Source organism: Necator americanus, chromosome III (genome assembly GCF_031761385.1).
Source record: "Necator americanus strain Aroian chromosome III, whole genome shotgun sequence".
Lineage (NCBI taxonomy): Eukaryota > Metazoa > Nematoda > Chromadorea > Rhabditida > Ancylostomatidae > Necator > Necator americanus.
Genome location: NC_087373.1, coordinates 6,531,901 through 6,557,804, shown reverse-complemented (window position 1 = coordinate 6,557,804; position 25,904 = coordinate 6,531,901). Strand labels below are relative to the sequence as shown.

At 39.8% G+C, this 25,904-nt stretch overlaps 3 protein-coding genes across 5 annotated transcripts; 2 read left to right on the top strand and 1 right to left on the bottom strand.

Annotated features, from left to right (window-relative positions):
• Positions 1–369: 369 nt before the first annotated feature.
• On the top strand, positions 370–6,404 carry RB195_008776 (uncharacterized protein; the record flags this gene model as incomplete). Its single annotated transcript, XM_064195437.1, has 16 exons — positions 370–402; positions 462–539; positions 1,592–1,717; positions 2,789–2,916; positions 3,748–3,880; positions 3,941–4,027; positions 4,084–4,161; positions 4,218–4,339; positions 4,440–4,481; positions 4,579–4,651; positions 5,257–5,462; positions 5,537–5,666; positions 5,725–5,800; positions 5,862–6,025; positions 6,095–6,244; positions 6,312–6,404. The coding sequence occupies 16 exons, from the start codon at positions 370–372 to the stop codon at positions 6,402–6,404; spliced, it is 1,719 nt and encodes a 572-aa protein (XP_064046582.1).
• A 1,514-nt stretch (positions 6,405–7,918) lies between these two features.
• RB195_008774 (uncharacterized protein) lies at positions 7,919–25,741 on the bottom strand (the record flags this gene model as incomplete). Of its 3 annotated transcripts, XM_064195433.1 has the most annotated exons (22): positions 8,488–8,628; positions 9,385–9,522; positions 10,149–10,238; positions 10,300–10,374; positions 12,295–12,416; positions 12,505–12,605; positions 13,336–13,437; positions 13,555–13,679; positions 14,250–14,352; positions 14,488–14,596; positions 14,961–15,007; positions 15,274–15,432; positions 15,539–15,574; positions 16,123–16,238; positions 16,322–16,471; positions 16,529–16,641; positions 21,499–21,623; positions 23,945–24,021; positions 24,270–24,335; positions 24,617–24,841; positions 24,914–25,024; positions 25,670–25,741. In XM_064195433.1, 22 exons carry the CDS (start codon positions 25,739–25,741, stop codon positions 8,488–8,490), a joined length of 2,403 nt encoding a protein of 800 aa, XP_064046578.1. The 3 variants fall into 3 exon arrangements, with proteins under 3 accessions (XP_064046580.1, XP_064046578.1, XP_064046579.1); XM_064195435.1 differs by lacking the exons at positions 21,499–21,623; positions 23,945–24,021; positions 24,270–24,335; ... (1 more) ...; positions 24,914–25,024; positions 25,670–25,741 and adding exons at positions 7,919–8,005; positions 8,071–8,144 and having other exon boundaries at positions 8,541–8,628; positions 16,529–16,633; XM_064195434.1 differs by lacking the exons at positions 8,488–8,628; positions 9,385–9,522; positions 10,149–10,238; ... (13 more) ...; positions 21,499–21,623; positions 24,270–24,335 and adding exons at positions 20,040–20,093; positions 20,222–20,323; positions 23,382–23,637; positions 24,078–24,172 and having other exon boundaries at positions 24,745–24,841; positions 25,670–25,726.
• Positions 11,318–12,597, top strand: RB195_008775 (uncharacterized protein; the record flags this gene model as incomplete). The annotated part of the gene is made up of 3 exons (XM_064195436.1): positions 11,318–11,398; positions 12,287–12,376; positions 12,514–12,597. The coding sequence occupies 3 exons, from the start codon at positions 11,318–11,320 to the stop codon at positions 12,595–12,597; spliced, it is 255 nt and encodes an 84-aa protein (XP_064046581.1).
• Positions 25,742–25,904: the final 163 nt, after the last annotated feature.

The following is a 25,904-nucleotide window of genomic DNA, read 5'->3' as shown; positions in this document are numbered from 1 at the left end:
CCCCTGAATGCTGTTTTGTACGATGCTTTCGATTGCAGCGCGCCACCCTTGCACGCGTAGCGCCCCCACTGCCTATCGGGGCAGTCCGAATTGATTTTCGACGAATCGCAAGGCGGAGGCGGCGCAACGGGTGGGGCGTTGCAATAGATGGCGTCGTACAAAACAGCATTCTGGAGCCGGTTGTTTTCAGTGATACAGGGAGAGATGAGCGGAACTACCCCCGTCTCCATAATCTGCGACCCCGTATGCGGATACTCCACCTGAAATCCGTACCAAAATTACCCAGATTGTACCCAGATTCGTGGTATGCTGCCTTTAACTCAGCAACAATTCAGTGATTTTCAGATAAACAGGGTTAGGAATTCGTAGATGACTCAGTTTCGAACGTTAACAATTTTACTGGTAAGTCAAACTTGGAGAATTGGTGGTAACAATTCTGAGTAGTAAAAGGATCTGTTTAGTTTTACTTGGTTCTGATTGTTCAGTCGCAACCTCAGTTCAATCCTATCAATGACCTATTGATTGGTGATACAAATTTGGTAAGTCTGAGCTTGAGTTGCTGTTTTCATCATTTTGAGATTTTTCGCTCCTGAAACGAAATTGGTGGTCTGTCTTCGAAAGAGAAAACTAGTTTCATCAGATTTGAACTGTCGTAAATAGTTATTTGCACTACAGATTTAATCTCTACTGGTAAAAATGAAAATGTTGTTGGGAATCTTCCTCTTTTCGCAGTAAATTAACTTGAAAGATGTCTATTTAGCTTCTGTGACCTTCGCAGCCTTCTTCTTCCTCTTTTAGGGTGAATGGAAAGCGTTTTTCTTTATTTCTAATGGCTTTTACCTTTGTGCATTCGTTGTTCGGCATGATTCGCACAAAGAAATAACGCTTCATCGCACGCATTTACCATAAAACTTGTTCTCGCGGAAGGCATCACCTCACGAATCCTGGGGTAGTGGGGGTTTCAGGTGGGTTATGCCTATACGGAGTCGTAGATTATGGAGAGAAGGGTGATTCCGTCCATTTCTACATGATTGCCGTAAAAAAACGGCCCGAAAGATGCGGCGCTGGCAAACGGCTCGCGCAATCCAATCGAACTCCTTATAGAAAATAGTGTGCGCCGGAACGCTCGAAGCCGTGTCTTCCGGGCCGTTTTTTACGGTAGTTAGGTAGAAATAGACGGAATCACCCTCCTCCCCATAAGCCACGACTCCGTATAGGCATAACTCACCTGAAGCGCTTAAAAACTTAAAGAACGAAAACTTAAAGACACCACCTCAGATTCGTGGGGTGATGCCTCTAAGTTCAGGCGATTGAAGAGTAGTGAGCAGAGATTCTTAGATCCAATTCACCCATTTTGAGCTTTGTAGGAACTGTGTGAGGAATTTAGGAAGCAAAGCTATGAAATATATGTGAGACTCTATTTTTTGGAATAAATGACATGTGATACAAAGAGATTCTTATATACATACAAACGATCTTTTTTATACAAATATACTGTACTAAATCTCATACGGATAATCTGTTAGAACTCATTTTTGGCAGGAAATGAAAGCTATTGTCATTTATTATTTACTATTTCGATTAATTTCAGGTTGGTCCAGGAGTTCGTGTTCGAGTCACCTCGTCTGGAACCACTTATGTAGCCACTATCGTCGCTAAAGCGTTAACGCCCGAAGTGGCAACCGCCAGAATGCCGTTCGAGCCAAAACCAGCGGTGGTAAGTCTTTTTTCTTCTTTTTTTCTTTAAATCCATTTTGACCAGTTTGAAAAATTGGAAAAATCATTTATATTTTGATAATTCTTTTTCAATAAGAGAGGACTTGGAGACTTAGTTGGAGAAATTGTTCATTTTTTCGGTGTAAAATTTTTTTTCTCCGGAATTTTCTCTTTGAGATTTCACACCTTCAAAAACTCACTATTTAAACAATAAATAAATTCGAATAAACACTTCCATTTAAGATTTGATGAGATGTGTTATAATGAGTATCTGATGAATTCTCATTTTTTCTCGGCATTCGACCTAAAGAAAAAAACGTATTGTATGTAATTAGTTGAGATTTTCATTTTGCGAATTTTCGCCGCTTCGATAGATTTTCCTTGTCCTCCTTGCTTCTTTGGCTCTTCATGAGATGCTTAGGTATTTGAAGATTCCAGATCTCAATATTTCAGAATTATTATTTATTTATCATTATTTGAAGAACTAAAAATATTGCAACTCATTCAAACACGGGTTAAAACGTTTCTAACAACCAGTTAAAAGCATCATCCCACGAATCTGAGGTGGTACGGATTTCAGGTGGAGTATCCGTATACGGGATCGTAGATTATGGAAGGGAGGAAGGTGATTCCGTCCATTTCTTCCTAATTGCCGTAAAAAACGGCCCGGAAGATGCGGCGCGTGCACAAGGCTGGCGCGCTCCAATCGAACTCGTTGTAGAAAGTAGCACTCCGGAAAGCTCGAAGCCGTGCCCTGCGTGCCGTTTTTTACGGCAATTAGGAAGAAATAGATGGAATCACCTCCTTCTCCTTAATCTACGATCCCGTATACGAATACTCCACCTAAAATCCGTACCAGATTCGTGGATTCGTGAAGTGATGCCTTTAAAGAGATCGCCTCTTTCTCACGCCCACTCTTAGAATACCTCACTCTTCCCTCAGAAAATTTTTTGGTTAAAGCTTACTTTGAAAAAAAAAAATTCAAGCTCAATTAAACCAATCATCAAAAAGTTATGCTTTTTTTAGCAGTAAATAATGTTACAACCGTTGGATCAGATTCATTTATCTTCAGATCCCCTCTCTGCCTACTGTGTCGATTTCGTCTATGCAACTGAGACTCTTCCAAATCCCTGATACCTTCGATGTGACACCAATGTCACCGAATTTGGTCGCTGTTAACTTAAGGAATATGAACCTTAGGTAAGTTTTATTTAAAATAATACTATGTAGTTTTTTTTCCAAGAGGTACGAAAGATAAGTGATTTTTCATGCAAAAATAACGGATAAGTATTTACGATTTATTCGCTATTAACTTTGAAAAATGTTTTTTAAATTTGAATATACATGTAAAATCTGGAATAAGTTATAAAAAAACACTTTTGAAATTATATACTCATATTATTTAAAGACTACACTTATTGAAAAGACTACAATAACTCCTGAAACTTATATTCGTGCAACTACTGATACGTATTTTAAGGGAAACTCGTCCAAAAATCGCTTGAAGGTTTACGCAACCGTCTGATCAATATAGAAATTCAAGCAAAGATTCGAAAACGGTCGCCTCACCGTCATCCAAGGCGGAAAATGGACCTCTTTTTTTTCAAAGTTCCATTACAGTACATACGTTGTAGATATCTCCTCCTGGGACTCGGGCTGGAACGTTCAAGCAGCAGGTTTCCAAACCAAAATCCGTGCTTGTGTTTTTTTATGAAGTGACAAAAAAGCGATTGGCGACTAACTAAAGTATAATTTTGGAGAAATCAGGGTCTGACCACGCCCTCATTCTGGTATAACTAAAAATATAACTAAAAATAAAAATAATAAAATAACTTTGATGAATGTAACTTGTAACTTGTACTAGAATGTAACAACTTTGTGAATCCAACCAGATGAGAGGACCAGAGTGTAAACGGAAAACTCGTCCCCAAAGTCAACTCATAAAAGAGCGAAATTATCTATCATATGATGTAAAATATATGTACAGTATAACATAAAATTATCTTAAATAATTATTATTAAATATTTCAGTGTCGCCGCCTTTGGATCGGGACAAGTTGACGATGTTATGGTGGAAGGACCGCTTGAGATTCGTACAAATAGGTTTCAGCTGGATGTGAGAGTAGAGATTAAGAGAAATAGTCGTGGAAATCCAAGCTTGAAGGTGTGAACGGGATTATTGATTGGTTTTTGATCCGTGATTTCCAGCACATAAGCTTTTCAGGTGGATCTCTGTCGTGTTGCTGCGAATATCCCTGTAATAGTTTCCGTACAGAATGCGTTGACACCAGAAAGTGGTGGAAAATTTGCGGTAAGCTGATCAAACTAATCCACATTAGGAACATTTGTGACAGTTAGCGATTTCAGGATGCTCTATCACGTGATGGTCATATCATATTCGAAAATCTCATTTGCCCACGAATAATTTTCTTGGTTGAGAAGAGGGTGAATACCGTCCAGCACAAAATATACAAGCTATCGATTTATTGATTTTTGAACAGATAAACCAACGTTTTGGACTACTCGCTTCGAGAATCGCTCTCGGAGATCTGAACAATTTTGATATGGTGAAAAGTCTGCTCGCTTCACAACAGGAATTCCGGCGACGAAGCCTTCGACGAAGGTATTCGCGTTTATCATTTAACCGTGTAGTCGATTTTTGGCGACTCGCGTTCCATCAATCGATTATCAGCATCTAATCAATGTCAATGGATTTTGTTAAGGCAATTGGTTGCACGAGATGTGCCGCTTCAACCGTTAAAGAGGTAAGTTTACATGGTTTCTGCCCCATTTTTTGTACGACTTGTCCACTTTGTCAACTCTAAGCGCCGCCCCCTCGCCGTTCAATATCCCAATTTTTAGGCGTATGGTAGAAAGACATGCAAGAGAGCGACGTCAGAATCGTTTCCACACATTTTTAAACAATTTCAATATGGTAAGCTTTTCACTAACGACCTCATAGTTTTCTGGTCACCTTCTTTTTTTCCACAAAATTCTAACTGATTCGGAAAAAAATGACGAAGATCTCGTCCATAAACTCTACCAATTAATCATTTTGTAGCTGCTGTTTTACGAACCGTCATCATAGATCATAGTTCCTTTCCCATATCTTATATCAGGTCATCGAGAAACTCGTCCAAAAGATGAGAATTTAGCATTATTTTCTATCTTTTCTTCCATTTTTCATCCTTTCTCGAGTATTTCGGGTATATTGTCCAATATTATATATTTATTATATTTGTATATTTTTCGGGTATCTTCATTTTCTGTGAGTTTATTGCTAAGTGCATTGCTTTTTGAAAGGAAAATTTTGTGAAATTTTCATTCTGTGCTAACATATTGACGACAAAGCGTGTTTTTGAATTTACCGCACGTGGAACAAACGCGCTTTTTCTTATTTTTTTCTGGATACGACAGGTGAGTCGTATTATCGTCGATGTGCTAACGAGAATGTCCTTTCATTAGGACAAGTCCTCTCTGGCATTCTAGTATCACTTTGTAACTTCAACAAACCGTAACCGTAACCTCGTATCCGTTTAGTCTCGCGCCGAGTCGCTTATCCTCGATTACGGTATGATGGATGCTCCGATGATCTCAGCACGTGGCATTGAAATGGCGACGTCAGGCGAAATCTCCTCACCGGGAACTCGTACTCCGTTCGGACCACGACCAGTTTCACTCCCACCACCATCGCCGAATTTTCTTCTGCAACTAGCCGTTTCCGATTTCGTGCCGAATTCACTGATGTTTCACGGACATAGGCACGTTTATTCACGCGTATCGATCGATGCGAGAATTATGAGACAACACTTTTTTTTAGAATCGGGCTATTCAACACGCGTATCGATCACAATACACCTCAATTTGGGCCGGTGATGAGGACCACTTGCGATATGAATACTGGATCGTTGTTTTGCGTGGGCGATCTTTTCCCAACGCTTAGAGATTTGGTAACTATCTTTCGTATTTTGATCAATATATCGATCGTCGATGTCACATTTTTTTCAGCTACCTAATCGAGCCGTTGCTTTCTTGTTCTCCACCGTTAAAGCGCCCGCTTTTGTGGTTAGACCACCTGAACGAGGTCGGTCTTTGATTTGGTCCTCAGGGATCAATGGTTAGGATAACTGGCAGACATATTTCAGGCGGAATTCGCTTTCAGCTCATGGGTCTCATAGAAGTTGTATCGATCGAAAATAACGGCGAGACACCTATTGGTTCCATGGAAATTCATATAGATGCATCCATGAAGATGCGAATGACGTCGCGAGCAGTACGCGGACGAGTTAACCTCGAAACTATTCGATTTGTGAGTGTTGAGTTAGCAATGCGCAGAGTCGGAGCATCGCGTCTGCTACGTCAATCAATAATCTTCCAGATCACTCGCTCACCCCAGTATCTCGTACAGGAAGAACTAGACGACGCTAGTTTCCTGTCACGTGAGATTCTTCAACGTATGGTTAACGATATCCTCAAGCAAGGTATCCCTATTCCAGTGCATCCACTGTTCAAACTACAGAAACCAAACGTAAGTAACGCTTCGGTCGATAAATCGATAATTTCGTGGCAGCTCCAAGGCGACTCTTTCTTTGCAGTTAAAATTGGGCGAACGAACCATGTTACTGGAAACAAACTTCCAACTCAATCAGAATCTCATTCGACAACTTACGGGAGAGAAATTGGCTTGATTTATGTAATTAGTGATTTTTCTTGCTACTCTTTTTTTAAGTCGTGCCTGACGAATCTTTGTGAATGTACTGGTTATTTTTTCTTCCTAATAGTTAGTCTTTTTTTTTACTATATCATACGGTCTCGTGATGTCTGTACAACAACTGGGATTGCTCAGGGATTTGTAAAATAGATTGTTTTCATCGATTGATCTCATTGAATAAACATAAAATCATGAAAATTTTTTTAATGAAAATTCGGAAAACATCCATGGAAACTCGATGATTCCGCTAATAACGTTGATGGGTTGTTTGATGTATCGACCCCGATAGGCTCGAAAGACCCCGTTGACGCTAAGGAAAAAACGCTTGCTTTTTTTAAACTGATAACAGCAGTAAGCTGAATGAACTTCGAGGAGCTTATCGTGACTGACCTCACTGACTTTAGCTGATGCACTTCCTCTTATAAAAAGGATAAAGTTTCTGGCGTTAACCAATCCGCTTGGGATGCGCCCCTACGTTCACTTCAATTCAGAATCGTTTGAGGTTCACGAACGTGTAAGTGACCTATACAATGACTTGCGGGGGCTAGCCGATGTGTCAAATCAGTGTTTTTATCCTCCCAGACAAGTCTGGCACCAATTTATCGACCCCGGAGGGATGAAAGGCTTGGTGAGCACGTTTGGGACGGGTTCGAACCTCCGATCGATGGTGCAGGAAGCGGAACCTCTAACCGCTACACTACACCCGCCCTCACGTTTCCTCTTATATAGTGAGACAATTACACAATTACATTACAACTGAGGTCAACTCATCATTGCCTTCTTACTATAGACGAGTGAAGACGACCGACAGAGTTCGGTGCAGTTGTTCGGTAAGATTAGACCATCGCTTGCTTCGCTCGTACTGCAGCGATAATTGGTATCAGTTATGGTGTAGTCAGGTCAAGACGACATGATGCATGAACAATTGCGTAAGAGGCTGCGCTCGCAGCGGTGCGGTGAAGACAGCGGTTGGAATCGAGATGGGACCATGACGAAACTACAGAGGTGGATGGGAGGAACGAGGATCCTTACTCGATCCCAATCGCTGCGCACCATCCCTGCCGCTTCGAGCGCAGCCGCTTACGCAACTGTGCCGAACTTCAGTCGTGTTCACATTCAGATTTAGGACTTTGTTGGAATCACTTTTCATCAGTCCACCAACACCATTTCACTTTACTTACTATCGTATTTAAGAAATTCTGAAAAGTACAAAAAATAATTTCAAATGGATTTATTTTCCAGAAATTCAAATAGAGACTTGACATTTCTATGAAATCTATGCCTGTGAACATATGATATTTCAGGAATAAAAGTTGAAAGAGGCCATAGGAAAAAAGCCTCTTTTATGTAAACGAAAGTTAATCATCCTTTAAAATTGTGATTCCGAGGTAGAGAAGAAAAATAAACCTATTATTGACTTCCAAATGCAATGTGCTGCCATTTTTCTTCAAAAATTGCGAACAGACGCCTTATACTCTTCCTATCATATTCCTAACTACAAACAAATCCCAGTCGTCGTTCCGAGGTATTAAGGGACATTAGCAGCGAGCCACAGTGTTGAGGTCTGGACAAAATCTTCTAAAAATGACGCAATATAGCCCTGATCGCTGTTAAAACAACTGCGTCGACGCGCAATCACTTACGGTTGAATTTAGAGCGCCAAGCCCACTTACAGTAATGACTTGGCGATGCCGGTTACGTCCCATATGGAGCAATCCTCAAGAGGAATGATGATAAAACCTGAGGAATGGCGCAAGTATGGACAAGAAAAATCTATTGGTTAGGCCGTACCGTAATACTGTCACAGTTTTCAACAAGGACACTTAGCACTTCCACGATAATCTTCCAACAAGAAACAGTACAGCGCCTATTCCGATGGGCACCTGCACCATTTCTGGATCGGCATATAAATGTACAAATTTCCCAGCACCTATAAAAAACGGGCAGCTGGTCACGGTGTGCTGCCTAAGCTCCTAAAGCTTGCCTGGTTGTTAACAATAAATTATGTACAGTACCAAAAATATGGAGGTAATATGCTGAGGAAAGATAATAGATGACAATCAATGACAAGGAGACGTGTTGTTATGAAGGAACACGTATTCCGGATAGGTACCCATAGAAAAGAGCCAGTACGCCCATGTGTTCATGTTCAACACCGTGATAGCAATACAAAAGATATTGAGGAACACACCAGATGACACCTTAATGAATAGTAATATGCAATGACAAATAATAATACTAATAACAATGACAATGATATATCTTTTAACTGGTGACGTCATCCAACAAAAGCAGCCTTTGGGAAATTTTTCGATGTTGTGTTATTTCCACTACTGAGTAGGGAACAGGACAGTAGTTTTCTAGTTTAAGTTTTCTAGTTTAAGAACACACCAAAAACGCCTGACACCCTCTACAAGTTGAGGAATTGGAGATTTCAGTTCATCAAACGAGACAACTCTTTACACCGACATATGTGAAGAAAGACTATTCAGCCACAGACTCGACTAGTGGTGAAGTAACTCAGTGGGGTAACTCCATACACAAAAGATTAAATGTATAGTCGGGTACGAAAAGGACATGAAGCGCAGTGCATTCGCATGAGCACTTGCGCTCGGAACAGCGCGGTGGAGCGTAGCGGTTGGAATCGAGGTGGGACCATCGCGAACTGCAGTAATGAACGGTGGTAGTAAAGGTGCTCACTCTATCCTAACCGCTACGCTCCTCCGCACCGCTTCGAGCGCAACCGCTTGCGCAGTTGACTCTACTAAACCTTACGTGGTTTCTTTTCACAATCTTATGAACATAAATAGTTGTCTTATTAGGCAAAGTTGAAAACTTTGGATTCTAAATACCTAGATGCTAAGCGTTTTACTCTTCCGAAAGCTTCTTCCCAAAGGACATAGAAAATTCCCCGGAATCCTGCTACTAACTGAAAATAACACCAAGTATTTACTCACCATATCTATCATCCTCATCGTTCCAGTTTCATAGACGATAGCATTTGGAGGCGTTGCCATCGGTAACATGAAAGAAAATGACGGGCCTATAGCTGCTGGTATAGAGAAGTAGAGCGGATGTGCACGCACTGACTCAGCCTTAAAATTTGTGTAGTAATTTCACAATTTCATTGGTTTTGCACAAAAGTTGCGCGTGCCCGTATTTGCGTTGCGCTACACGACCGCTACGCATGGTCGTGCTGCGGAGCGTAGTCGCCTCGACCGTTGGTGGTGTGCACCAAACAGATAAGAGTATAGTATAGAGTATAGTCACTCATAGAGTACGCATGAAGGTGCGAATCGTAGTGTACGAATGACAGTTGCCTGTTGCAGCTGAACCTATTATGTCGACCTTCTGCGTTGCGTTACGTCCTGCTTGCAGACCCAACGCGTTGCATTAATGTCCAGCTAGTCAATCGATTGAGTGATAATCGATAGGACCACGACGGCGCTGACGCTAACGAATAAGAATTTCGCTGTGACTACGACTATGAATTAGTTCCAATCACGAAATAATCGTAATAATCTACTACTCATGTAGAGTTTCAGAAATAAAGGACGGAATACTATCGAAAATAAGAAAAAGAAAATAAAAGGAGCTTATCGGTGCCATCGTCCTATTGATTATCGCGCCAAATACGTGACGCTTTACCCCAACACTACGTTCGGAGGTGACTGTAAATGTCAACGCTAACATTTAAGAGAAATAAATAAATAAAACTGACGATATTAAATGCAATCGGGATAAGAATACTAGCAGTAGCTGAATTAGTGGAGAATTCCGTGAGCACAACTGTGATTAGATTGATGAAAGCCTGAAAAAAGAGATTTACAATTTTCGACTCTAATCCATATGAAGGGAATTTTCTGGAATACCTGCATGACAAACAACGGGAATCCCGACAGGATGCTCTGCATATTGCAAGCGATCAATGTTGAAAGGCCACTTTCCTGAAATGATGAAGATATTTGTGGATCAAATTCGTTATGCGAAAAATTTGATGCGAAAAATTCGTACTAGGAGACAAAATAAAGAACCGCAACAACTGTGACTGCATTTACTATATCCACTGTTAACCCATGCTTACTGTAATTATAATACCCCGTTCCTACAACAATTATAATTAAAACTACGTTTTCTTTTCTAAAGGCTAGCCTACCCGTTCTTTCTTATGTATTTACTTATGTACAACTCATGAATCCTAGATGTTACGCTGCTTCTGGAATAAACAAGGAAAATAGAGAAAAACTATTGTCGCAGGAATCATCAAAGGACAGAGAAATCCTTGCTGGACGCGCCTTTAAAATTATACCCTCAAGGTCCCAGCACGATTGTTGCAAGAGCAGTTGCCACCAGGCTGTCGGGCTGAAAGCACTGGATTTCTGACTTCCAGTTGTGTAGAGCCGACCGCTGACGCTCATTGCTGCACTTCAGCGAAACCATCGCGATAGTTTTCGTTGTCGATCGATTCTTGATCTTCAACGTTTTTTTTGTTGGACGTTTCTGGGTGTGCGTTAGTTTCGTTCAGTTTTGATTTATTGCGTTTCTTTTTTCTTCCGAAGCGTGACATCCCAGCGCATCTACATTCCTGCGTATTTTCCACGTATTTTACGTACAATTTTACCTCGTATTTTACCCCTTGATTTGTGGGGAAAGTAGATCGAAATAATTTGGTCGCTTTATTAGTGGATGTCTCAGTAATTAAACGAATTATCGGTACTGAATTTATTCCGTGAGCTATTGTTTATTTGTTCTACTTTATTTCAGTATCTTAGTGTTTGTTTTAGTTATATTAGTTGGATGGAGCACTTTGCACAACGCTGGAATTGCAAGCGTTCGAATGAATTGCAACTGTATTGAATGAGCGAATGAATTGCATCGAATCGTGTTGAGATGAGGTCACAGAAGGCTGTTTCACACACCTTCTTCTGGATTATTACGGACTTTCCACGATATGACGTACATATTCGTCAGGTGCGCCTCTACTCCTATTCGTGGGGGATCGCAACATCGTCAATTTCGTGATGTTCCACATCTGATGTTTAGGGAAAACGCCGTACAACTCGCATAGTTATAGTCGCGTCAAAACACCCGGAAGATTGTTGCGGCTGCGTAATCGGTTGCGCTCGAAGCGGTGAACGTAACACGTCCGGGGTCGAAGAGGGACTGATCGCGAATTCCAACGACGAGTGATGTTAGCAAGGATCCCCGCTCGGTCATAACTACTCCATCGCGTTGCTTCAAACGCAGCCGCATACGCAACTGCACCAAATTTCATGTCATGTTGAGTATATCCAAACATTTTCCTGTGATGCTATAGAGCTTTCCATTCGGACATATTGGCAACGTAAGACATTGGCGGCGATGTGTTCAACCGAATAATAACGGCGTGACTTCGATTGGGTCAGTACAGAGTGTAAAGGGGGAAATGTGGTGAGGGGAAGGGGGGGGGGGGGGGACAGTCGCGCTCTTATTTCTTTAAGCTCTAACTTACCTTTTTCTCTTAGTAATCTTAGTTTGCATGTCATAGACCCTCAAAGACTAATGCTTTGGTCTTATGCCCCTATTGATTTAGTTTATTTTACTTCCAGAAATAAGAGCGCGACTGGGTAATCCCCAACCCAACTACATTTTACCCGTGAAGAGGAAATGTCAAACATGGAAACGATGTGCATCGGAGCCCTTTCCATGTTTGACATTTCCAGCGCGTTGCGGGAACCCTGTGAATACATTCGACGTCAACTATATGTGTTATTTCGTCACTCAATGCGAAGTGATTTTCAAAAATCTGCTCTTTTCCTCCTGAAACAGTGTTAGATTAATTAGATTCAGTCAACAAATGTAGCCAACAATTTCATTGAGGAACTTACCTTCACACTTTTTGAAATAGCGAAACCGGCACCAAGAAGAAGGATGACAGACCATGGAAAACGCCGTCTCACAGCATCCCAAGTAAGCAAAGCTTCACGTTTGGTAGAAGGACGATCGCGATCTATAACACTTAAACACTGTTTGATATTTTTATTCATTTGTTGTAAGGCGTTCTATCGAATACATGCTCAAATTATAAGCAAACCAACCGGATTTAGATCGAAGAAAGAAAAAATCTGGCATTTCTCGAGGCCATACGAAAAGTACGAAGACTGCTAACATTCCTGAACACGAGTCCGTAACATATCCTCTGAAAGGAACGTTACGTTGTTATTAAGGTATAGTTTTAGTATACTAACATTACTATTAGGTTGATGCATATGTCTCCTTTCGTATTTTTCCACAATCGACGGGTACTTCACGTCCCAGTTCCTCTCCTTTTGGTTGAAGGGGGACTGGGACGTCCCCAGCATTGACGTGGAGTGGTACGCGGGAAAGGTGCATACGTCTCTAGACCTTTGAAATATTTACGAGTTCGGGGAACCGAGAGTCGTGGTCGATTTTTTTTCAAAATAGTTACGAAAGAGCTGTGATAGAGGAATTATGCATCAACCTAATAGCATACTTTATATAGTTAGGTCCTTACGAAGTGAAGTCTGTGAAGTTGCGTAAGTGTTCGAAGCGGCTATGATCGAGGTGGGACCAACTCGATCGCAGCCGCTTCAAAGCTTCATTCGCAGCGTAGGAATGAAAGAAGCTAGTGATGGTCCCGCCCCGATCGGAACCGCTATCGCCACGGCGTCGTTTTGGACGTAGTCGCTTACACTATTGCAAAAACTTCAGCTAGTTTTGACCCGATTATACTTATGCGGCGACAATTACGTATTCCCGGACAAATGCGATGCACGTGCCGTCCTGAAAGTTCTCGCAATGCTGGATAAAGGTCATGGTAGCAAATTTTGCACTTGCAAAGCTGCTGGCAAATCGAATCTGTCCCGTTTTTTGCCCACTTTATTAACTATCCTTTTCCTAGTACTTACTTTTTGAAGAACGTTGCCCATCCATCCACAACTTTAGGATCGCTAGTAATCCATGATGTTACTGTCAACACAAAAATCACGAGTGTAGATTTCTCAGCGAACCTAAAATATCCGAAATCTTTGACAAAGGCATTACCGTACTACTTTTTCACCTTCCATGGAAAGAAAAGAGAAAAGCAATTGTATGTGTATATGTATCATCACTTTTTCAGAACTCACGTGATCGGTCCAAGATCGTTGTATGCGGTGTCCACAGCCTTCCTAACATATTCTTCATCAGTTTTTTCCTCATCTGTAGATGGTTTGAATATCCGTGAAATGTGACGGAAGCCAAGAAATTGTATCTGAACACGGTGAGATGTGTTATATTGATGCTTAGCTTTTTAATGGATTTTTTTTTTAATTATGAGGAAAGAGTCACGAAATATCCCAGAATGTTTTTACCTGGAAACCTTGGGGAGAAACTCACAGTAATTTCGTTGAGAAAAGCTTCTTTCTCTGTCTTAGAGACAACTAAATGGTGGGACCTACTCAAATATGCTATGGTTCGTTTGAAAAGACGCGAAAAAACTGGAAAAAGTAGGAAAGAATAGGGAACAAATCGTCGAAGGAATTCTTTGAAATTGTGACGATTTTGTTCTGCGTAATGGGTACTATTAACAGCTACTATTGCTACTCACAATTACTATTACTTACTATCTATATACTAGTCTATAACTGTTTTTTTAAAAAATTATTTCGATATTATCTTCACATTAGAATTGAAGAAAAACCGAAAACTTGTGCATCAATCTAACAAAAACGTATTTTGCAGTGAATAGTTGTTATTGCATTGAAACTTAAACTTTAAAAAAATTAATTAAAAAGATTTTATGGGAACAGATTAAAAACATATTCAAGACTAAATTGGTCACCTGTACTATCATCCAAGAGGCAAACATGTAGCCGACCATCGGCGGTATGGCAAACGCCATCCACGAAAGATAACTGATGCCAGTATCTTCCCCAGGATAGAATCTTAATGAGGTGTGCAGATCCAATGGATAGGAAACAAAAAATAAGAATGCAGAAAACTGACTTTTAACTTATTGAAGTTCTTTTTTTTTTGCTTTTTTTTGAATTTGATGTAAATTATTTGTACGAAAATCCTACTTTTCAAGAGTATCCCTGAATATGAGATTCGGTCCGGTCGAATTGATTGTGCCTGTACCACCTATCAACGATGCGTGAGCGACAATGAGCATAATACATTTGCAAATGCCTAAATAGGTCAAATGTCCTATTATACATCTATTATAAATAGTTTCGTTTATAGTTACACCTTCCAGCGATAAGTATCCCTAAGCAACAAGAATATTCTAAATGATAGGTCGGATATAAAACGCTGGTACTCATATATGCTAGGACGACGGTATGTTGCGTTCGATTTGAACGGGACGCGAGAGTGTGCATGACATGCGGATAGCGGGCGCGAGTTGTTGCGGATGCGTCGCGGTCGTACAGGTAAACACAAGCGCTGATAACTATATCTGTGAATCCGTTTCTAACTTGTATGGTTACTTCTTCGCCGACGGAGGAAGTAACCGTAGAAGTTTTTTTCTAGTTATTTATAAACGGTGTCCAACCTTGATCCCTTTTCGATAACCGTGAGACATCCAATTCTGTTTCCTTCCTAAAACTCAGTAATTAATCAATAATATTAGTTCCTTCAGGCATTCTATCCTTCGATATCTGAGACGTTTGTGAGATAACCGAACGAGCATCGTAGCACTAATAACAGCGTTATTATAGTATTTGCGCCGTTTTTCTATCGAAGCACTCGAAGTGGAAAAAAAAAACAGAAAACGGACCACATCTTAGGTCCAAAGTATTCAAATTAGGCGCTATAATTAGAAATAAAGAGTTGATATTTTAGTCGAGTAGTAGTATATCACTTACTCCCTCTTCATCTCTCCACTCTCTTGCATTACTATGCTATCTCCAGTCCATGATTTTTCAGTAAATGCCGCCATTTTATGGATCATAATAGCTTCAAGGAGAGCGTAAGCAATCGGTGACATCAGCGCTGCGCAAGCCGTGTCCGATATCCAAAGTGATCTGGAATACAGGTGTTGTTGTCCACTTTACGAGTTGTTGAGGAGTGTGACCAGAAAAGGAAGCCGGTTGGAGGTTAATTGTTGTGTGATCCACATCATGAACTCACATAAACGAGGTGATCAACATAAATCCTGCCATTAACCTGAAAATCGGGATTAAATGAATTTCTTTGCCATTGTTTTGAATGTTTGGATAAATACAAATATAACAACTGTGTTTTGAATTTATTCCAAACACTTTTAGAGCTACTGTTTATAAAGCACTAGAGCGATTATAGTTTTTTTTTGCTTCTTCGATGCTGTGAATTATCAAGACATCGAATCAAGAAGCTGATGATGTTGGGGTCTCGGTGGGCAAATATGAAGTTGAGGGTGCACATTACGACTCTGAGCGTGGCCCGCTAAATTATTTCTAATTTTGCTGAAAAAAAAAACGGCATTTGCTGGTACGAAGCATCAAAGAACGCGCCGGTTTTGTGCGCGCGACGCATCCGCGAGCGAGCAGTCAAAAATCAATGAGGTCTTAGTTTAGTTCTCACGCCCTTTTTCAGAGCGATAAAAGGGAATTGAGCGTGGCAAGCTCATACTCGTGACGTACACCCTGAGCTGTATATTTGCCCACAGAGACCACAACATCGTCACTTTTGTGATACGCTGCCTTTAAAGGTGAGACTTATTAGAAACCACCTACCATTGGGGTTTTGCCCCTACGAAGGTCAACATTTTTAACGCTATCCGTTTGTGTAAGTTGCACTCTTCGACAGCCAACGATAACATCAAACTAGTGACAAACATCATGTTAGTGTCCTAGAATTTTGTTTTAAAAACAAACATCAAAAATGAGTATTTTTTCAAGAAAAAATTGTCTTTTAGACTTCTCTTCTACTCACTGTCAAATAGGATTCAGCGATTTTCTTAATGCTCATCACACCAAGCGTTGGCAAAATCACCAACGGTAGAAATGCGGTCACCGCTAATGGTACCACTTCACCGACCCAATAACATGACATAACCAGGATACAATAGGCACATTTTCCTTCCTGTAAATGGTATTCCAAGGAAATTGAGTGACTTTCTCTCTGTATTTTAGTCTTTACCTCTCCAAGAAATGCCAAAGGAAGAAGTAGAATCGGAGCAACAATGATCCATATTGTTTTAAAATAGGTTTTTATATCTCTAAGTAGGAGACTAGACTCACGCATATTCCAGTCTAAAAATTCTTTTTTTGTCAATATTGATGAAGAAATTCATATTTGATACTTCATAATTCTTTCCGTGGAATTCAGAGATGCAATGGACATGTCGATGAAGAGTATTTTCGCGAACCATACAAGAACTAACAGAGGTGCGCCTGGATCTCTTAATAATTCCGATTTATTTGTTTTTTTTTCTCGATTATCGGAATTAAGCTGTTTTGTGTACTTCGAATAAGTGTTTATTCATATAAATTGCGGATCGCCTCGTCCTGCTCCGGAGCGACTGAGAAAAAGCGATTTGGCGAAACTTTACGCAGTAGGTCACTTTAAAAAAATTCTGGGTACGGCTTATGAAAAAATCAACATATATGTATTTGTCATGCATATATGTATTTTCGTATATCCATATAGATTAAGACTAGGAATAAGATATTTCCTAGGATTATCAGCAACGTTTTAAGGAAAAATGATGAATTTTCGAATTTTTTTTTAAAGTTTTTCCTCACCAAGGTCATGTATTATGTGGTTTTATTTACTGATTCTGGTTCTACTGAAATGTCGCTCGGCAAGATCCTTCTAAAATACTACAAAGTGAAAAAAATAGGAAAATCTTGTGTCTCCATGTAAGATGATCCGAGAGAAGCCGATACTGCGGTTCCGCGAAACCAAAAGATCACTAGGAATCAATCGAAAGAGGAAGGAACGGATGAAAGTGAAGGAGAAAAAAAATCGGATTTGGAGAAATGAACCATCGTAGAAAATAGGATGAGAAGAACAGTGACTTTTTTTTCTCAAAAACGAATAAACAACTCGAAATCGCTAGAATCCCACCATAAAAAAAGGGATCCAGGGCTCCGAGTGCCATTAATACCGCTTATGATTGTTTGGCATGAAATAAAATGAAACATACAGTACGGCTGGACCGTGGGCGACCTTTAGACTTCGATCTTCAGTAGAATTTTAGAAAACTGTGACAAAATGCATCTTCCGTAAATCTTTTATGCGATTTATTCAGATTTTTAAAGGTGCAAATAGAAGAAAAAAAATTCTGCAATTTAGTGAAAATTCCTCAGGACACTACAGTTAAGATTTCTATGCTATCAACAACAGATTTTACACGAGTAAACAACAATTCAGGGATATTTACACTTCGATGTTGACGAATGTGTGAATCATCTGTTAGCCATAGGATTTTTGACCGTAAAAAAAAGAAAAACTATTTGGTCCACTAGTAGTGGGTCATGCATGTTCAATCGAAGCATGAGAAACAGGTGGATTTCACTCTGGAGGGTGATTTTTTTTCTGTTGAATTCCGGAGGTTTTGCTATTTTCTTTTTTTCCTAAGAATTTAAAATTTAAAAAACTGAATTTTTTCTCTAAAATGCTAGATTAACTCATTATTATTCGTTGATACAGGAAGAAAAGGAAATTTAGTTGTTATATTCCGTTCTCATCAGCAAATCAACAACAGGCATAGTCAAAATCGTTACGATTCCATGTGAGATCAAGCATGAATGGCTCATCATCGTGAATTTGTTGAAATTGCACGTGCACAAGTCTTAGATTTTACCTTTTCGCTATGTTATAAATAGTGAGATACCTATTGCCCCTTATTTCCCACTCAACCAGAAAAAAAAACAACGAAAAAAAAAGAAAAAGAAGTGATTAAGTGTACCTTAGAAATTATTAGTAAATTTGAAGATATAATAATATGAATATTTAAACAATTTCAAATAAAAAGTGCAAATTTAAAAACATATAATATATAATATAATGTAATATAATATATAATATAATATATATAATATATAATGTCTAATATATAATAAAATAGTAGAATGAAACAAAAATGGTACAATAAGTAAACGATGCGAGGACAGTTAGCGTAAATCACATCGACACCGTCGGGGGTTGTTGAAGAGGATACCACCGAAAAAACCAGATTCTTCTCTTATCCAATCCGCTTATGTGTCGTCGCTGATGTTGTGCGTCCGAACGAAAATCAACATGCGGACGGTTCATTTGCGTGTGTGTGTACACAACCGTCACTTAATTTCTATTATTATATTATTTGTTACTATTTGCTAATAAATAAAATTCACTTACTTTTACTTAAAAGCATCACTCCACGAATCTGGGGTGGTGCGGGTCTCAGACGGGTTAGATGCCTAAACGGGGTAGTAAACTATGGGGAAGAGGGTACCCGGAAGACCCGGAAGATACGGCTTCGAGCGGACTGCCCGGAAGATACGGCTTCGAGCGACCCAACGCGCTATTTTCTTCAACGAGTTCGATTGGAGCGCGCCAGCCTTGTGCGGCGCCGCATCTTCCGGGCCGTTTTTTACGGCAACTAGGAAGAAATGGACGGAATCACCCTTTTCTACATAATCTACGATCCCGTATAGGAACTCTCCTCCTGAAACCCGCACCACCTCAGATTCGTGGGTGATGCCTTTAATTTACTACTAACCCTATCAGCTTATCGTGCATTTACACATCGTTTGGTAGGTTTAGGGGGATAATCACATGATTATGACGATTTTTTCCGCCACAAATAAAGAAGCACAGTAATCCAAGGTCAGAATACACCAAACGACCACCAACGTTGATTATCGTGGACATTATGGAGTGGAAATGTGTATTTTATGATCGTAAACCAATGCCAACCGAACCCCTGATAATTTCGATTAAATATCGTTAAGAAATACTGTCAGATTTACTCAATATCGACTCTAAAGCATCTACAAAGTCACAAAATATTTACATGTTATACTCACGTGCGTATGTTTCGACTTGCGAAAGAATTGAAACGCAGTACTCCTCTTCATCGCAGTTTTTCTTAATTTATCAGTACCTCTATGGGATTTGCGATGGATATTTCACCCAGCTGGGCTCGGGCTACCGGAAGATGCAAAAAACCCTCACTCCGATCAGTGCTACCATGAAATTTTTATGGATAAGCGGTGTCGTTGAACGATCTCCAGAGTAAATATACTTTTCATACTTTGCTGCAGGCGACGACACGACATTTTTTTGTGTTCCGTGGTGGGCGAAAGGTGAATCCAAACAATGGATTTGTGAATCGGGTAATATTTTGTTGTTCGGTGATGTTCACAGATATTATTGCCCATATTTTTGAATAAATCCTATAAGCTTTACGTATATTCAATGTTTCCGACGTAAATCTGTATGTAAAGGGCTATTTCGAGTGGATTATTTCATGTTATGTGTGCGAATATCGTGCTTTATCGCAGAAAAGCAGTAAACGTGATCGACACAGTATTAGTGAAAGCTTTATTCTTTTTTGTTTCTGGAACTTTCCTAGCCTATTCGATTTTGAACTTGACAAACCACCGAGTCCATCTAATTACTTTAAGCTCTTTAAAGTTCCTCACTCGTCCGTCATCATCGGTTAATTATACTGTTGGTAACAATAAACTGCTGCGATACCAACGAGGAGAAAACACTGGAAAAATCACATTTATGCACGACTGATCAAATGAATACATAAATAAATATATTTAATTAATCATATAAAAATTCCGTACTGGTATTATTCGTAAGAGCAGTCGTACTTAATCAAAAAGAACTCACCGCTACTACGAAATGACGATCAATTACTGTCAATCCGAAAAAGAAGAGTCCATATGGTTGTCGATAAAGATCAAGCAAATGAAGAGAAAATAAAGAGAACACCTAAATATGGTTAGAACCAGGAGCACATATTCATAAAACAACAAATAAACAACTAAAAATACTATTAATAAATGTAAATGTAAAATATTTATATTTACTAAGAATATTTAATAGTAATATTTTGTTTGCTTATATTTGTTATATTTATTAATGTAGATGTTAATAAATATAAACAAAGAAAATAATTCAACAAATAAAAAATTACAAAAGCGTTGGAGACTACATGAAACTGATCAATGTGATATAAGATTCCAAGGGTTTTCTTTTGTCAACAAATCCTAAGAGGGGTTTCTGTTGATATCCGAGTTTCCGTTGATATCCTTGATGTAGAGTGTTTTCAAATTGCAGAGACGAGTAGGAGTGAGGCAGTTTTTTTTTCGTCCAGGACCTAATAATACTCCATTTCAAAGATATTAGCTGATAATGTCTCTAATAATTGTTGTTGACGGACAACGACTTAGTGTAATGAGGGATCAAATCCGTAACGCGTGATTTCAAGGACATAATGCCCGCAAAACAGCAACCAAATTGTGGATACGATGGAAAACGGTGAACTTCACGAAACAAACGAGAGTAAGAGATTGAATGATGAGGTGAGAATAATTTTTTCTTTCTGATAACGGTATTACTCTTGTCATAATCACCACTACTGGTATAGTTGGGTCAAGACAACTTAAACGCACCCCACGAATCTGAGGTGGTACGGATTTCAGGTGGAGAGTTCCTATACGGGATTGTGTATTATGGAGAGGAGGGTGATTCCGTCCATTTCTTCCTAATTGCCGTAAAAAACGGCCTGGAAGATGTTGCTCGTGCACAATGCTGGCGCGCTCCAATCGAACTCGTAGAAAATAGCGCGCCGGAACACTTGAAGTCATATCTTCAGGGCCGTTTTTTTACGGCAATTAGAGAGAAATGAACGGAATCACCCTTCTCTCCGTAATCTACGACTCCGTATCGGCGTAACCCACCTGAAACCACCCGCATCCCTGATTCGTGGAGTGATGCCTTTAAACGTTGGTGGGACTGCGTAAGCAACTGCGCTTGAAGCGGCGCTGCAGTGAAGATAGCGGTTGGATTCAAGGCGGGACCATGGCAAGGCGGTAGCTTCACTCAGACTGCAGCGGTGAATGGTGCTAGCGAGGGTCCTAGCTCGATCGCAACCGCTACGCTACCTTTAGAGCAGCCGCCTACGCAGCGGCACCAAGCTTCACGACGTTTTGTCCCGGCTATAGAAGCAACTATCCTCTTCCACAAAAGTATGCCTTGACGCAATCCAATAACAAACATTATTTCTCGCCTGTGAATATTCGATGAGTTCAAAATTTCTGCACAAATACGTTAGCATTGGGGAAATCCGAGATACGTTGAATCAAGAGTAAATAATGATTTTTGAAAGTGCAAATAACTTGTTTTTTTTTTTTTTTTTGCAAAGATTTAAACAATTTCTGGTGATTTTATCTTTCAGTAATAATAATGTCAATAATTTTCTGTGATATGGTCGATTCAAAACAGGACGCGAAGCTCGGATCCCACTTCGAGCACAACTGCTAGCTTAATCAAACCGCTTCGAGCGTAACCGCCTACGCAACTGCGGTGAGATTCATGTCGTTTTGACCCGGATCTAGCTTGTAGCACATTATAGCGTTGCTTTCTCAGAATTAATGTTAGAGGCTAATCATTTCTAATGGGCACATGGTTCTAGACATTTCCAGTTCTGATTAACTCCATATGAGGAAAGGAAACGACTACTCTTAAAGAGTTCCAGCTGCTCATGTTCTAAACGACGTTTCCTTTTTCTACGTGACTATGTGCTTCACTCACTTCTTTCAATTAAAGGTATCACCCCACGGATCTGCGGTGGTACAGATTGTATTCGTATACGGGATCGTAGATTGAAGAGAGGGGTATGGCTCCGCCTATTCCTTCCTAATTGCCGTAAAAAAAACGACCCGGAAGATGCGGCGCCGCACAGGGTTGGCGCGCTCCAATCGAACTCCTTGTAGAAAATAGTGCGCTGGAACGCTCGAAGCCATATCTTCCGGGCCGTTTTCTACGACAATTAGGAAGAAATGAACGGAATCACCCTCCTCTCCATAATCTACGACCCCGTATACGAATACTCCACAGGAAATCCGTACTACTCCAGATTCGTGGGGTGACGCCTTTAACCTATCAGTTCCTTCCTAATGTGAACGTGTTAGTCACTTCGAATTGGAGTGACAGCATCTCATCAGTGATGAGAATGAGGAGGTATCAGAGGACGCATGTATATGACATTTCGATTGAAATTCCTGCGGAAACCAGACTATTTCTAATGACATACGCAGAACTGATGGTGTTATAATGGCACAACTTCGAATATCGATTACTCGAGAAAAGTAGAAATTGATTTCTTTGGTTGATTAAAGGCACCATAGCACAAATCTGACGTAGCGATGGAATCCGCGGGAAAAAAAACCTAGGAATGCAGTTGTAGATTGTGGGATGCATAGTGGTTCAGCTCATTTCTCCCTAAGCGGCGTGGAAGACGCTGTTTTTTTTTTTTTTGAACAGCGATTTCAGTTGCAACGCACCACCTACGCGCCGCATCCAAATGCGAGCAGTCGAAGGCAGTGATGTCTTTTCAATAGCCTATTCAAGTGAAACCAATAAATAGGCTGCTGCGAGGATCGGAACGTGTTCAGAGAGGAGCGTTCTTACGTGCCACGTAGGAACTAAAGCGGTTCCCACGCCGTTCTTCTACGACAACCAGGGAGAGATAAGCGGAACTATCCCCGATCCCGCAATGCACAATCCTATCTCTTGCTTTCCCGCGGATTCCCTCACCACATCAGATTCATGGAATGCTGCCTATAATTATTGGGAAAAAGAAGGAAAAAGCCAAAGGTGAGTTTCTCGGATAATAGCTATTCGAAAAGAATCCGACAGAATCAAGCACAATGATTGGATACCACTTCGAACATCAGTTCTTCCTTCATAAGATTGTACGATGGAAGAACATCTCATGGAAGCTACGGAACATAGAGAATCCTTGTTCGCAAACATAACAACGTACCTGTTCATGCGGCATACGCTCCGAAATTGCAACTTTTAGCACTGCAGTACGAATCCCCAGAATCCATTTCCGTAAGGTTAGTGCAGAGTAAAAAATAGCTATCGATTGCGATAGTGCGAATACTAGTAAGAAACTTAGTAATGCTGGTTTCCAAAAAGAGAGCACACGTTGCACGTCATACTCGTAACCATAAAGAAAACAGAATATTTTGTAAATAGCGATGAAATTGAGTGTAATATGAGCTGAACACCATACGCTGGAAATAAGTGGAAGGAAATTCACTGAACAACTAAGTATAGTCGGGTCAAAACGATATGAAGCACGGTGCAGTTACGTAAGCGGTTGCGCTCGAAGCGGATATAAAGGTTGGAATCGAGGTGGGACCATCGCGAGCTACAGCAAAGGACGTTGGTGGCAGGGGTCCTCACTCGATCCTAACCGCTACGCTTCACCGCGCCGCTTCAAGCGTAACGCGTAACGCTTACGCCACTGCACCGTGCTTCATGTCGTTTTGACTCTACTATAATCCACATAGTTCTGAAGATTGTCAAAAAAAAAATAACCTTAGCGGTCCTTTAACAGCACCGAATAGTTTCAAAAGTTGAGCGTGTCCACGAATGTAATGTCTGGCGACTGGTAGCTTTAAATTACAAATAAATGAAGTGGAAAAAAAGCACTTCAACTAGTAATCAATACCTGATGTTTATTGACGTCAGAAGTAAAATCCCGATCAATAAGTTCGAATTCAGCCGTTACACTTTCAATATATGAAAATGCAATCGAATTGGACGCTGGCACACATAAAAGCACCAAAAACAGCGAGATCAAATAGAAAATGCTCCAGGGCAGAGATAAGGATTTTTTCGGGAGAAGATGTATGAAACCGACCACGTCTGCAGTAATCAGCACAAACACAACAATTGAACATGCACCGCCGATCACAACTGAGACATTCTGGAAAATTTCAAAAAAGTAACGTCAAAATGCAAGGAAAAAAACCACGAGGAGTATTAAATTGAGGATTCAGTAACAAGAATAAATTGTTATTAAATCCCAACTCGACTTAATAATTCTAACAAATAAAAAAATAATAAAAAACAATAAATTGGGAATAACACCGGAATCTGAGCTACGGTCCATACTTGTGATATTTAAAACTACAATTGAACCAATACCGTAGCGATAAAAATGATTCTAAGAGAATTCTGTTAGATGTTTCCTATATGAGAACTCACCTTTCTTCGTAGGATTTGTTTTGCATTTTTCAAAGAACCAATACCAATCGAGCTCTTTCTCAATCGCTTCGAATATTCATCGTTTTTCGTCGATCGATTCCAATAAAGCAGAAAAAAATAGTCTATACACCCGAATAAATAGACAAAATAATACACGGGTGACATTTTGTACATGGAGATCACGGCAGCACCAAGGAGGAACAAGCTCAGACCTACGGTCCATGCCTGTGATTACATTGAAAACTACATATGAACTGAAAATCAATAGGGTAAAAATAATTTCAAAAGAAAACTCACTATCTGTGCGGCACGCAGGAACTTTTGCCATCTGTTTTTAGGTGTTATGAATGGTCCATGTAAGAATAGACAAAGACTAACGTAGCGGAATGGACGAGAAATGTTGGAAAACTATAAAAAGTAACATTGAAAATTTATCAAAAATAACATTGAAAAACTATTAAAAGTAACATTGAACATTCTTTATAAATGTTCACGAAATTATTCATTATGAAATGTGACCCTTATCAAAAACACCACTACGTGACTTTTTCCTTTGTTTTTCTTCTGTTCACAACTGTTTTTCTGGTTTTCTTACTGCATTGTTCAGAAGAATTTCAGCAGAACAAAGTTAGTGGTTGAAAGTTTTTCCAACTTCGTAAATAATACACAATAACAGAGGAACAAAGAATATCTCCAGAGTAATCCTTAGAAAACTCTTTTTTTTTTCTCCATGCTCTGCTTTTCTCCTCCCGAAACATGAACATTCTGAATTCTCTTTCATCCAGTTTCAAACGTGTTTGGCGCCTTTATGTGGTCGCATTCTCAAAGTCCCCAGTTTGGGAGCCTGCCAACTTCCCAGAAAATTAATAGACTATTGACAATGACACTTTTTCACAGGATTAATTCGAACCGAGAAGGAAGTAGGAAACAGAATAAATTCGATAAAAGTATCCCATAGAAATAAAGTGTTTTTTTCTACAGTCAAACAAAAAAAATACATCACAAATCCCAATTTTGTAGTTACCTTAATATTAACCACAATAAAACGCTTACCAAACATTCAAGTTTCTTTGAAATCCCTTCAGAATTGTCGTAAGAAGTGAAGTCCATTTTTAGAAATGGCATACTTAGAAGTTATCGAACAAAACCAATGACAGGTCGAGTTGATGCTGAATGAATTTAATTCTGATGAAAAGACAGGTCGAGTTAATGCTGAATGAATTAAATTCTGATGAAAAAAATACGTAAGAAATGAAAGAAACTGAATAAATCTTCCTGAATTCTGACG